At 38.4% G+C, this 13380-nt stretch overlaps 1 protein-coding gene across 1 annotated transcript in view; it reads right to left on the bottom strand.

Annotated features, from left to right (window-relative positions):
- UROC1 (urocanate hydratase 1) overlaps positions 1–13380 on the bottom strand; it is a 59595-nt gene that overhangs the window by 22674 nt on the left and 23541 nt on the right. The window contains exons 9-12 of the mRNA XM_058167821.1: positions 11209–11297; positions 9409–9471; positions 8593–8772; positions 7549–7646 (exon numbers count right to left, since the gene is read on the bottom strand). Coding sequence (XP_058023804.1) covers positions 7549–7646; positions 8593–8772; positions 9409–9471; positions 11209–11297 — 430 coding nt within the window. The remainder of the gene's footprint in view (positions 1–7548; positions 7647–8592; positions 8773–9408; positions 9472–11208; positions 11298–13380) is intronic.

Below are 13380 nucleotides of genomic sequence, written 5' to 3'. Positions count from 1 at the left end.
CTGTGGCAGCCCCTGAGATATTGAAACACTGCTATCATGTCTCCCTAGTCCTTCTTTTGTTAAACTAGACATACCCAGTTCCTGCAACCGTTCTTCATATGTTTTATCCTCCAGTCCCTAATCATCTTTGTTGCTCTTCTCTGCACTCTTTCTAGAGTCTCAACATCTTTTTACATCGTGGCGACCAAAAACTGGATGCAATATTCCAAGTGTGGCCTTACCAAGGCATTATAAAGTGGTACTAGCACTTCACGTGATCTTGATTCTATCCTCTGTTTATGCAGCCCAGAACTGTGTTGGCTTTTTAACAGCTGCTGCACACTGCTGGCTCATATCTAGATGGTTATCCACTAGGACTCCAAGATCCCTCTCACAGGTACTACTATTGAGCAAGGTACCACATATACGGTACTGGTGCATTTTGTTTTTTGGCCTAAATGTAGAACCTTACTTTTTCACTGTTGAATTTCATTTTGTTAGATAGCGCCCAATGTTCAAGTCTGTCAAGATCTTTCTGTAACTTGAGCCTATCTTCTGGAGTGTTGGCTATTCCTGCCAGCTTGGTGTCATCTGCAAATTTGATGAGTTCCCCATCTATCCCTCGTCCAAGTCATTGATGAAGATGTTGAAGAGTACTGGGCCTAAAACAGAGCCTTGGGGTACTCCACTGCATACTTCCTCCATGTGGATGTAGTTCCGTTGAGGACTACACGTTGAGTGCGGTTGGTCAGCCAGTTACGAATCCATCTGGTGGTGGTGCTGTCTAACCCACATTTTCTACTTTATCTAGTAGTAGGTTATGGTCTACTTTATCAAATGCTTTACTGAAGTCCAAGTAAATTATATCAACAGCATTCCTCTGGTCTACTAATTTTGTCATTTTGTCAAAGAATGCGATAAGATTAGTCTGGCATGATCTGTTTTGACAAACCCATGTTGGCTTTTGGTTATTACTTTGTTTGCTTCTAGGTGTTCGGTGATTCGTTGCTTGATTATCTTTTCCAGAATCTTCCCCGGTATTGAGGTCAGACTGATAGGTCTGTAGTTTCCTGGATCTGTTTTTTTTCCTTTTTTGAAGATGGGAACTACATCAGCTCTTTTCCAGTCCTCTGGCAGCTCCCCTGTGCTCCAGGATCTTTGAAAGATATAGTTCAGTGGTTCTGAGATCACGTCTGCCAGTTCCTTCAGAACCTTGGGGTGTAATCCATCCGGTCCTGGTGATTTGAACTCGTCTAGGGTAGACAGGTGTTCACTTACCATTTTCTTCCCTATTTTAACTTGTGTTTCTAATCTGTTTTTTGTAGTGCTGTTTTTGATAGGTTGGATTGTTTTTTCCTTTTGTGTAAAGACAGATGCAAAATATGAGTTAAGTAGATCTGCTTTCTCCCTGTTGCTTGTCATCTTCTTGCCACTTTCTCCCAGCAATGGGCCAATTGTTTCCTTGACTTTTTTCTTGTTTTAACATGTTGGAAGAAGCTTTTTGTTATTTTTTACTTTTGTCGCTAGCCTTTGTTCATTGTGAGCCTTAGCTTTCCTCACTTCATCTTTACAGGCTCGGCTATTTGCTGATATTCTGCCTTAGTTATTTGCCCCTCTTTCTACTTTTTATATTTGTCCTTTTTGTCTTTCAATTTGTCAGATAGTTCTTTATGCATCCATGCTGGTTTCTTTTGAGATCTACTATTTTCTTCTTCATTGGTATTGTGTTAGACTGTGCTTTTATAATCTCACTTTTCAAAATTTCCCAAGCTTCTTGAGTTGTTTTCCCCCTGAGGATTCTCATCCATTGAATCCTTCTCAAGATCTCTCTAAGTTTATTGAAATTAGCTCTCTTAAAGTCCAAGACTCTAGTTTGACTTTGTTCTACTACTTGTATTTGCTTAATGTTGAATTCCAATATTGCGTGGTCACTTGCCCCCAAGGTTCCTGTAGCTTCAACACCTTCTATCATTTCATCTCTGTTAGTGAGAATTAAGTCCAATATGGCTGATCCCTTGTCGCCTTCTCTATTTTTGGGAAACAAAGTTGTCTGCTAGGTTTGTTAGGAACCTGTTGGATCTTCCACTTGGTGCAGAGTTTGTTTCCCAGTTGATGTCAGGGTAGTTAAAATCCCCATTACTACTGTGATGTGCTTCCTACATACCTTAGTTAGCTGACTAGCAAAAGTTCATCTACTTCCTCTGTTTGGTTGGGTGGCCTATAGTATAGACCTATGGCAATATCGTTTTCACCCTTTTATATTGACCCAAATACATTCAAGATGATTTTCATCATTGTTGTGCTCTATTTCTGTAGAGATGTAGTTATTTCTTATATAGTGCAACTCCACCTCCTCTTTTATTTGGTCTATTTCTTTTAAAATAATTTATATCCTCTAGCTGTATGTTCCATTTGTCAGTTTCATCCCATCAAGTTTCCGTCATGGCAACAATATCATATCTACCCTCATTTACTTGGATTTCTAATTCACCCTGTTTATTCCTCATACTCTGTGCATTGGTGTATAGACATTTGAGTCCATTTGGATTGATCTTGTGTTTACTGTCTACATAACCTGTGTTGACTGCCCCTACTTTCTTGCCACCTGTTGGTTTAGTGCACATGGTATGGCACTCACTGTTAAATGCTTGGTTTTGCTTGATAGCATGGTTGATAGTCTTACCCATACAGACATCTATGTTACATGCACTGATAACCCTTTTAGTTTTCGATTGCTGGGGACAGAAATTTTCTATATCAGTTAATTCTCTGTCCCCACTGTTCAGTTTAAATGTTTATCCAGAAAATCTGTGAATGTATTGCTAAGTAACTCAGTCCTTTCTTTGATGGATGCAATCCATCTCTTTTGTACAATTTTTCATTGGACCAGTTGCAGACATCATGACTAATAAAACCAAAGCCTTCCCTTTTACACCACTCCTTTAGCCACACATTAAACTCCACTACACGCTGGCCTTTACCTTTTTGTTCCTTATGTACTGGTAAAACCTCTGAAAAGTTAAGCCTACAACCTATGCTATTAAGTTCATACCCTAAGCTCTGGAAATCATTCTGCACAGAAAGCACATCCTTTTGGGACAGATCATTTGTGCCAAGGTGTATAATAGCATCAACATCAGAATCCTTACTGGCATTCTTGACTATCTTAAGAATACGTCTCTTGTCTCTGCTGGCAGTAGCACCAGGTAGACACCTGACGTCTTTCAAAACCTCCATATCCTTTCCTAAATTTACATCCCTTACAATTGAATCACCAACCTTACAATTGAATCACCAAATGATTACTTAAGATCAGAAAATCATAGTTGGAGTGACCATTTAGGCCATCAACTCCAAAACATGCTCAGTGAATTAAATCAGTGCATGTAGATGGTTGTCTTGTCTCCCCTTGAAAACATCCAACAAAGGGGAATACAACACCTCTCTGGATAATCATAATCTGCTTTCCTATGAATTAAATCCATTATTTCATGTTCTGCACTAGAAAACAAGTTTTGACTTTCTTCTCTGTAACATTCTTTCAGGAATGTGAAGAGCATTATAATAAACCCACCAAAGAATCATTTCTAAAGGATAAACATATCAAACTCCTCCAATCTCTTCAGAGAGAGAGGTATGTTCCTAATTCTTTTATCATTTTTGTTGCTGTGGCTGTTGTGTTCTATTTCTCTGATTTTTTTTAAAAAATGTGACCAAAAACTGGATACTGTACTTACAATGAAATCTGCTCAATTATTTCCTATGATCTGGAAATTATACTTGTGTTGATGCTATTTAAAGTTGTATTATTGCATTGTTTTCAGGGTGATTATACACATATTTTTATTTTATAAAACTTTACAAAACTTCTCAGATATTGATGACAGACTGACTGTTCTGTAATTTCCTGGGTCTATTTTTCCCCTTTTGAACATACAGGCATCTGCTCTGCTGCCATACTCTGGCATTTCACCAGTTACTCTGAGATTTCTCAAAGATAATTAATACGAGTTTGACCAAAGAATTAACTAGTTCAAAATCCTAGGATGGATGTTTCCAGATCATGCTTCTATCTAGTCCTCCACAATCTCTCAGCAACTTCCAAATCATCAATCATGAAATCCAACTGGACTCGCTTGGGATGGGTGGCTGGGAATGGGAGGCATTGTATAGGGCTAGTGCTCTTTTAATTCAATCTTCAATAAAATGGTATTTGTTCCATCAGGAAACTAGGGAGGGCAGGTGAATAGGCAGGATATAAACTGTTCCTCTTAATACTTTCTTTACTCAGTAATAAACAGTCACCCAATCACTCACAATGGGTGTTTAGCAGCTGTCAGGCTATATCCCTTACACAGTGGTGAAATCCAATTTTTTTTACTACCGGTTCTGCGTGCATGGTGTGGCGGGCGTGGTGTAGCTTGGTGGGCGTGGCTTGGTGGGCATGGCAGGAGAAAATCTTCATTCCCACCCCACTCCAGAGGAAGGATTTTGCAAAATCTCTATTCCCACCCCACTCTGGGGCCAGCCAGAGGTGGTATTTGCTGATTCTCCGAACTGCTCAAAATTTCTGCTACCGGTTGTCCAGAACCTGTCAGAACCTGCTGGATTTCATCCCTACCCTTACAACCAGCAGCTATGCTGGAGATTATCTTTATCCTCACAGCTCCACACATAATCCTTCAAAATACACAGTTTCTCTAGCCACACTCTTCTCTTCCTCCTGATGGAATTCCTTCAGCAAAACTCCTGTTAGTTTTTTCCCATTCACTTGCTTGTTCTTGCAACAGGCAATACTTAACTCAAATAATAATTGAAGTTTCAGGCTCTTAGCATTAAGGACATAATAAATCACCCATGTTTTCTTGACCACCAGTATAGTTATTGCCATATTGTTATCAATTTCTAATAAATATGGGGTATACTATAGGCCAGATTGCAAGCATTGCATGATCTTCAAAGTACCTTACTCTGGATCTGATTTCTCATTATGCTACTATGTTTAAAGTAATATCGGTATATGAGAAAGTGAGAAACCACAAGCAGAACATTGAGTAACAAAGAGGTCAGTAGGTATTCTAAGAAAGAATAACAGGCAACTTTCCACTGAAGTTCATTTCTGTCTAAATTCTGTTGCTCATTTGTCTGCCAACCATAACAGCAAATCCAGTAATTAAATTGCCACCAAATCTGCTTCAGTCAGATGGAATGTAAAAGATCACTTTAAATATATGTGTATTTAATTCCAGTGGTTATTTTATTAAGAAATGAATATAACTTCTCTAAATTTACCATGTATTAAAAATATTTAGGGCTGTTTTCCACAGTGAGAAATGCAAGGCAACTTTTCCAAAACTGGATAACATAACTTCAGAGATTTTCTGCTCATATTTGACATTATGGAACACCCCAGTCCTCAGTTAGATGGATGCTGTCTTAATATTATCATACAACAGTATACATGAAAATAATCTGCAAATTGCTATAGTGCCATACTAGCAGAAAGTTGTCTGTACTTCTCAGAAGCCCTGGTTCTCAGACTTTTGTGTAGAAAAGAGCCTACATTCAATCTGAACTTCTTCAGGAAGGCCAGGAAGAATTCCTGTCTGGGAAGGCTACCAGAGATGGTGCCAAACTCTATGGCCACTGCCTTAAAGTGAAAGTAGTTCTTGTCCAAGCATGATTCTCATGATTTAACAAGATTCATGATCAGGATGGAATAACAAGCAAATTAACTATTTTCAGTTTAGAACCAATATATTTCCATGATTAGATAGAGGCAGGTCTCCTTGTTCATAACAAGAAAATTTGCAAATAGTTCTTTATTGTTCATTTTTCTAATCTATCTGGGAACCAACTTTCCAATCTTTAAATTTATCTTAACAGTCTTTCCTGAAGTCCTTCCTGTAAGACACTGAATACTTGTACAAAATGAAGCTTAAGATGTAATATAATGAAAAGCACTCAACAACACTATTGGGTGGTAGATTAATCCATTCATGTTCTGTAAAGATTTGAAGTGTCTTATAACTCCTAAATATCTTGCTTTAGACCTCAATAAAAGGTAAAGGTAAAGGTTCCCTTCACACATACGTGCTAGTCGTTGCCGACTCTAGGGGGCAGTGCTCATTTCCGTTTCAAAGCCGAAGAGCCAGTGCTGTCCGAAGACGTCTCCGTGGTCATGTGGCTGGCATGACTCAACGCCAAAGGCGCATGGAACACTGTTACCTTCCTACCAAAGGTGGTCCCTATTTTTTCTACTTGCATTTTTACGTGCTTTCAAAACTGCTAGGTTGGCAGAAGCTGGGACAAGTAACGGGAGCTCAACCCGTTACACAGCAGCACTAGGGATTCGAACCGCTGAGCTGCTGACCTTTCGATCGACAAGCTCAACATCCTAGCCCCTGACCAACCGCGTCCCCTTAGAGACCTCAATAGACCTAGTCTTTGTGTCTTCTTTGACCTACATGAACATATCCAGTGGTGAAATCCAATTTTTTTTACTACCGGTTTTGTGGGCGTGGCATGGTGGGTGTGGTATGGCTTGATGGGTGTGGCAGGGGAAAGATATTGCAAAATCCCCATTCCCTCCCCACTCTGGGACCAGCCAGAGGTGGTATTTGCCAGTTCTCTGAACTACTCAAAATTTCCGCTATCAGTTCTCCAGAACTTGTCAGAACCTGTTGGATTTCACCCTGAAATGTGAAAGGGAACTTAGAGTCCTAGTGGGCAACCATTTAGATATGAGCCAGCAGTGTGCAGCAGCTGCTAAAAAAGCCAACACAATTCTAGGCTGCATAAACAGAAGGATAGAATCAAGATCACATGAAGTGTTAATACCACTTTATAATGCCTTGGTAAGGCCACACATGGAATATTGCATTCAGTTTTGGTCACCACGATGTAAAAAAGACGTTGAGACTCTAGAAAGAGTGCAGAGAAGAGCAACAAAGATGATTAGGGGACTGGAGGCTAAAACATATAAAGAACGGTTGCTGGAACTTGGTATGTTTAGCTTGATGAAAAGAAGGACTGGGGTGACATGATAGCAGTGTTCCAATATCTCAGGGGCTGCCACAAAGAAGAGGGAGTCAAGCTATTCTCCAAAGCACCTAAGGGTGGAACAAGAAGCAATGGGTGGAAACTACTCGAAGAGAGAAGCAATTTAGAACTAAGGAGAAATTTCATGACAGTTAGAACAATTAATCAGTGGAACAACTTGCCTCCAGAAGTTGTGAATGCTCCAACACTGGAAGTTTTTAAGAAGAGGTTGGAAAACCATTTGTCTGATAGGGTTTCCTGCCTAAGCATGGAGTTGGACTGGAAGACCTCCAAGGTCCCTTCCAACTCTGTTATTCTATAATTCTAAAAGGGCTAGTTGGGGAACAGGATTGTACAGGAATTTAGAAGAATCCTGCAGAGAAGTACTTCTGCATTCAGTGAATTAATGGTTGTTCTGATCATGAAATTATCAAAAAAATACACAAGAATAATACAAAATGCCTGCTCCCATGCAGAAATTATGTGATGCACTTCATGCCAGAAAAAGAGAAGACATTCTCTCCTTACCCGCTCTTTGGGCTTCTAAAAGGAAAGCATTGCCATAATCCCAAAAAAACATTCCTTGATCAGACAGCTTGTTGATGGCAGTTACTTGTCTTCTAAGACTGAAAGAACAAAAAAAAAAGGAGCATTACTTTTGATACCATTTTATATCATTAAAAAACACTACAGTTTGAACTATGGGACACTGCATGAGAGAAAATAGTTTACTAAGTAAATATGGAAGATGAGAAATCTGGGTTCAGATTTTACTGCTGAAATAAATAATCTGCAATTTTTCTTTTACTAAAAAGAAGAAACTCCAGATTTCAACAGTAATGTTGTGATGGGACAGGGCAGGGGGGTATATAGCAGTCCTCATCCACATTCTTCAACCAAGTTCAGAGAATACTAAGGACTCCAGATTTTTCTTTAAATTATCCAGTCCCCTTTAGACAGCCCCATTAGATTTCATAGATACTTTCTTGTTTAACCAGAGAAACAGAATGATAATCAATGGGCAAAAATCCAGGGGAGTGGGTTCAATTTCTGACTTCCAATTGGCTTCTCTATTAAGTTTTTTTGTGGGATGCTTGCAGGGAGTATCAGAAAGCTTTCTTTCCCTCTTTCCTTCCTTCCTTCCTTCCTTCCTGCCTTCCTGCCTTCCTTCCTTCCTGCCTGCCTTCCTTCCTCCCTCCCTCCCTCCCTCCCCTCCCCTCCCCTCCCTTCCCAGCAGGCAACTAAATGAATGCTGCTAGGTGGGGGAGTGTGTGAGGAAGAGCACAAGTGGCCAGCACACTTTTGAGTGCAGAGGAACTGATCATTTCTCCATTGACGCTTTCACTGCAAACTTCTCACAAGCCAAGATTTCTTTAATGAGAAGGTGGCAAGAAGTCTAGAGATTATAACTAGATTTTGGCAGACTGGATCTTCTGACTCTTATTCAAAAATGAATCATTTCTGTCCAAAACCTAGCACCCCAATCTTCTAAAAGAAATAGAAGAGAATGAAAACGAACCTTTTAAGACTTTGCCAGGTGGTTAAAATAAAACATGAACATGATTTCCATACCTTTCTTTTACAAGAGCCTGGAATTTTATGGGATCACTAGACATGAGTTGGTTGGCATCCCTAAAGCTTAGCTGTACTGGGTAATATCCACCGTTAAATGGATTGTGACAAGATGTTTGGTCAGACCCCAAATCTACTAATAGTTCCCCAGTAGTATTGAATTCATCCACCAGTCTCTCCCTACATAAAGAAAGAGAAAAACAGGAAACTGAGAAAAAAATAAGCAGGAATGAACAGCATCTTGAGAAAATTTAAACAGAATTATTAATCAATACACATTTGGTAAACATGCATTTTAAGAAATAAACGATTCGGTCAACACATAAAACATGTACACATTCCACTTATTTTAAACACGTGTTTCATTCAAAACGTTTACAGATACTTTTTCAAGTGGAGCAAATTGAACATCATTTTCTCAAACATATGCACACACCCATCAGTCTGCAATGATGATCACAATCAGACATGAAATGCTGTCACTTAACATATTATCAACTTCGTTTCTAAAAAAATAAATCACTTTTGTTCTACAAGGAAAAACAAAATGTGGCATTGAACCATTCACATTCTAAATCAAGGAAATGAATTCCAAATTGCATCAGGGCTTCTAACAGAGCTGTTCTCATGTATAAACAACACGTATAACATACAGTAGGAAAAATACTACACATGTTTGGGGCAAATGAAAGTGAAATACTCAATTAAAGAGTAAAGATCTATTTCAGTTTATAGCTATTGTAACAAGGAAGTTAAAATAACAAATATTAAAAACATATCACTGTCAAGAGGATCACTGATCAATTACCTACTTACCAAAGATCTACCACGTTCCCATGATATCCCAAACTAAGGGTCATCTTGTTCTTCTTTGCTTCTCTGTGTAAACATTTTAAACAGAATTTTAGCATTAAGGATGTAAAATAATTGTTTATGGGGACAGGGAAATGCCTCCAAGTATGTTTTGACTCTTTACTGACTACCTATACTAGCCCTGCAGTTTTGTTGGCAGTGGTTTCAGCCCAAGGTCACAGAACTGGCTTTGAGGCTAAAGCAGGACTAGTGCAGGGGTGAAAATTAAAATTTGTTACTACTGGTTCTGTGGGCGTGGCTGGGGGGGTAGTGTGACTGGGTGGGCATGGCCAACTTTTTTTTTTTTTTTACTTTTAAAAGCATTTTTTCTACAACCTCTTCGGCCAAAGAGGTTGTAGAAAAAATGCTTTTAAAAGGCTCCTCCGGCGATCCCAGATGAGTTGCCGGATTGTCAGAGGCTTTTCTTTTCTTTTAAAAGTTTTTTTTTTGCCTTTAAAAGAAATAAAGAGCCTCTGACGATCAGCTGGGATCACCAGAGGAGTCTTTTCAAAGCATTTTTTCTACAACCTCTTTGGCTGAAAAGGTTGTAAAAAAATGCTTTTAAAAGCCTCTGATGATCCTAGCTGAGCTGCCGCGATCAGAGGCTTTTTTTTTTAACTTTTAAAACAGTTTTTTCGGCCAAAGAAAAAATGGTTTTAAAAGTAAAAAAAAACAACCTCTGATGATCGCGCGGCTCAGCTGGGCTGGGGGGGCGAGGCAGGGATTTTTGCTACAGGCTCTCCAAACCACCTGCCGTCATCGCTACCGGATTGGGCAATCCGGTCCGAACCGGGAGCATTTCATCCCTGGACTAGTGGTTTCCTAATGTCCAGCCTGGTACCTTAATGACTACTTTCAGCTTCTCTCCACAAAATATTTGCCCAGAATAAAACTGTTATAGGGTTTAATCACATATGACAATGGTAGAAATAAATGGTATTTATGTGAAAGAATATATTGAATTTGTTTCTATTTTTTTCCGTAAGAAGCTTAGCCTATATGTTATATTCCTAACAAAGATAATTTGGTTAAAGTGCCTAATTGACCTTGGCTACTCTTAAAAATCTAGGTTGGTTTGAACCTGGTTAGGACTTGGATGATGACCTCTGGGCCAGTTTATAACTAATTGCAAAGTCTTGCATAGATGAGAGCTGATCAAAGTTTGTGGAACCTGGAACCTGCTTGTTTGTCCAACAGTCATTTACAAATGTTGCAAAATATGTCAGTCTTTGACGTGTAGGTTGTTTTTCTCCAAACTCAAAAGACATTTCAAGTTTTGGGCTGGCATATCATATTAATTAGTGAGACAACAAAGATGATTAGAGGGTTAGACGTTAAAACATATAAAGAATGGTTGCAAGAACTGGTTATGTCTAGTCTAACAAAGAGAAGGACTAGGGGTGATATGAAAGCAGTCTTCCAATATTGAAGGGGCGTCACAAAGAAGTGGGGGTGAATTGATTCTCCAAAGCACCTGAGGCAAGACAAGGAGTAACAGATGGAAATTTACCAAAAAGAGATCCAATTTAGAACTAAGAAGAAATTTCTTGATAGTGAGAACAATTAATCAGTGGAATGGGTTGCTTTCAGAAGTTGTAAGTGCACCAACACTGCAGATTTTAAAGAAGAGATTGGACAACCATTTGTCTAGAATGATATGGGGGGTTTCCTGCTCAAGCAGAGGGTTGGATTGGAAGACCTCCAAGATCCCTTCCAACTCTATGGTTCTGTTAGACACTAAAAAACATACTTTATGAGCCATACCTAAGTTGAGCAATGCAATCATCCAGACTTCTAGTGATTTTCATCAGCCATCCCTGATGATGACGTTTTAAGAGGGCAGCTTCATCAACCTGAGAGATTGTATTACAGAAGGAAAAAAATCAGGCACAACTAATCTTTCTGTATTTTATATGCATTGTGAGTAGCAAGTAAAAATTAAAGTTAATCACCATCACAGTGTGACAAGTTTAGTTTTGAACAAGCTGTTCATAGTCTGAGAAACACAAATTATGAGTGAGATTTCCTGTTAGAACAGATTTAGAAAAAAGATTCTCTCCCAATCAATAGTAAAAAATCATGCAAGTAAATTGAAAGCTTGTCTTGTTGTATTTAATAGCTCTAAACTTGTAACCCTGAGGCTTGATCTACATGAAACCATTTCATCTCCTTGGGGATTCTTGAATGAGAAAGATATGACCTATTTGTCAACCTCTTTGCAGCAAAAATTAGGCTCTGCCCAAAAACATTTGCATCTTCTCAATAGCAAATTCCCTCCTTACTCTGATTTAAATAGACAGAAGAATTTTCTCACGAAGCAAGATTGGAATGGCAGGACTGTATGCAGCTTGTGTAAAACCATGGGGGAATTAAATTCATGAAATGTAACATTCTATACATAAACATCTGGGAGAAGACTGCTAAACTTTGTGGACTTAATATGCAGTATGTAGAGCTTCTGAATCTAGGCTTCAAACTTTTGGTGAACTATGATGATATGGAAAATTCTCTTTGTTGTCATCTAGTGGGTGTCCGGAGTTTTGCAATCCAGATATGTTTGCCCTGAAATAGATGGCCATACCATCAGACTCTTTAAGCCTATTTAAATCACTGCAGCTAACCTTATCTGTGTATATCAGTTCCTAAGAAGACAATGAGAAAATTGAAAAATAAATTAGAGAAACATAAAGATTTGGGTTTTGCCTATAATCATTAATTTTACTTACCCATTCTCGAGCAGTGAAATATCTCTATTTTTAAACATTAAGATTTTAACAATTATTAAGTTAGTAATTATTATTACTAACCCTAACCCTAAGAAAACTCTATATAAGAGCTCTCTTATTACTTATTCATTACTATGTTCTTATTCATTAGCCAGCCGTAAAAAACTTGCAAATGATACAAGATAGAGAAGGGCAGATTAACACTGTTATTACGTATAATTTTTTTTCGAGAAAAAAAAGTGGCTTCACATCAGTTTTACTAATAATAAGATTCCAACTTTTAAACTTGTGTGTTCTGTTTGCATATTAGTGGTATTAAAAATAATTACTGGCATCCAAAACTCAGTATACTGACTTTGAAAACAGTAATAGTATTGTAATTAGGCTGTTGGTTTGAGCTCCGAGCTTGACAATTTGATTGCAAACATTTTGTCACCATTCATCAGTGTCAACTCAAAGCGCACTGTCGATGTCTCCTCAAATGGTGATGATCTCAAACCAACAGCCTAACTAACTACCAATATGAGCTACTAATATTCAAATACATTTCATAGTATTGTAAGCCAGTTATAAATAAAATGGAGCTGGCATCAGTAAACAATTTAGGACTGCTGTCATTCTAGACCAGGGGTGTTCAAAGTTGGCAACTTTACGACTTGTGGACTTCAACTCCCAGAATTCTTCAGCCAGAAGCTGGCTGAGGAATTCTGGGATTTGAAGTCCACAAGTCTTAAAGTTGCCAAGTTTGGACACCCCTGTTCTAGACAGAAAAATTAGAGAGACTATCTGAAGATATGCATCTCTTTTTAGAGAATGACAAAAAGACAAAAAGCTTCCTCCATCCATCATATTTTAAATACCAAAAAGACCAAGTTCCACATGGAAGAAGCATGCAAGGGTAGCTGCTGTTTTGACCCAGGTTTTTTGTATACTAGCATTGTTTATTGGGCCCCTCTTAGATTGTTAGACAAGGATGAAATACAGTAACTGCAGTACTTAGACATTAAGCGTCCTGAATGTGGTATTGATGCATAAAATCTATGCAAGTTCCTTGGATGGATATAAAGGGATTAGTTAATATGATATTTAAAAGAAGAGCAAAAGATAAAAATAGCAGTTAAATATTTCATTATTGGCTAGCCATGAAATCCTTTTGTGGAAGATATATATCAAGTATTTGAGATTTAAAAAAAAATTTCTTAGCAAAACT

This window comes from Ahaetulla prasina, chromosome 2 (genome assembly GCF_028640845.1).
Source record: "Ahaetulla prasina isolate Xishuangbanna chromosome 2, ASM2864084v1, whole genome shotgun sequence".
NCBI lineage: Eukaryota > Metazoa > Chordata > Lepidosauria > Squamata > Colubridae > Ahaetulla > Ahaetulla prasina.
Note: the sequence above shows the minus strand (reverse complement) of the source record. Positions and strands in the feature narration are given on the sequence as shown.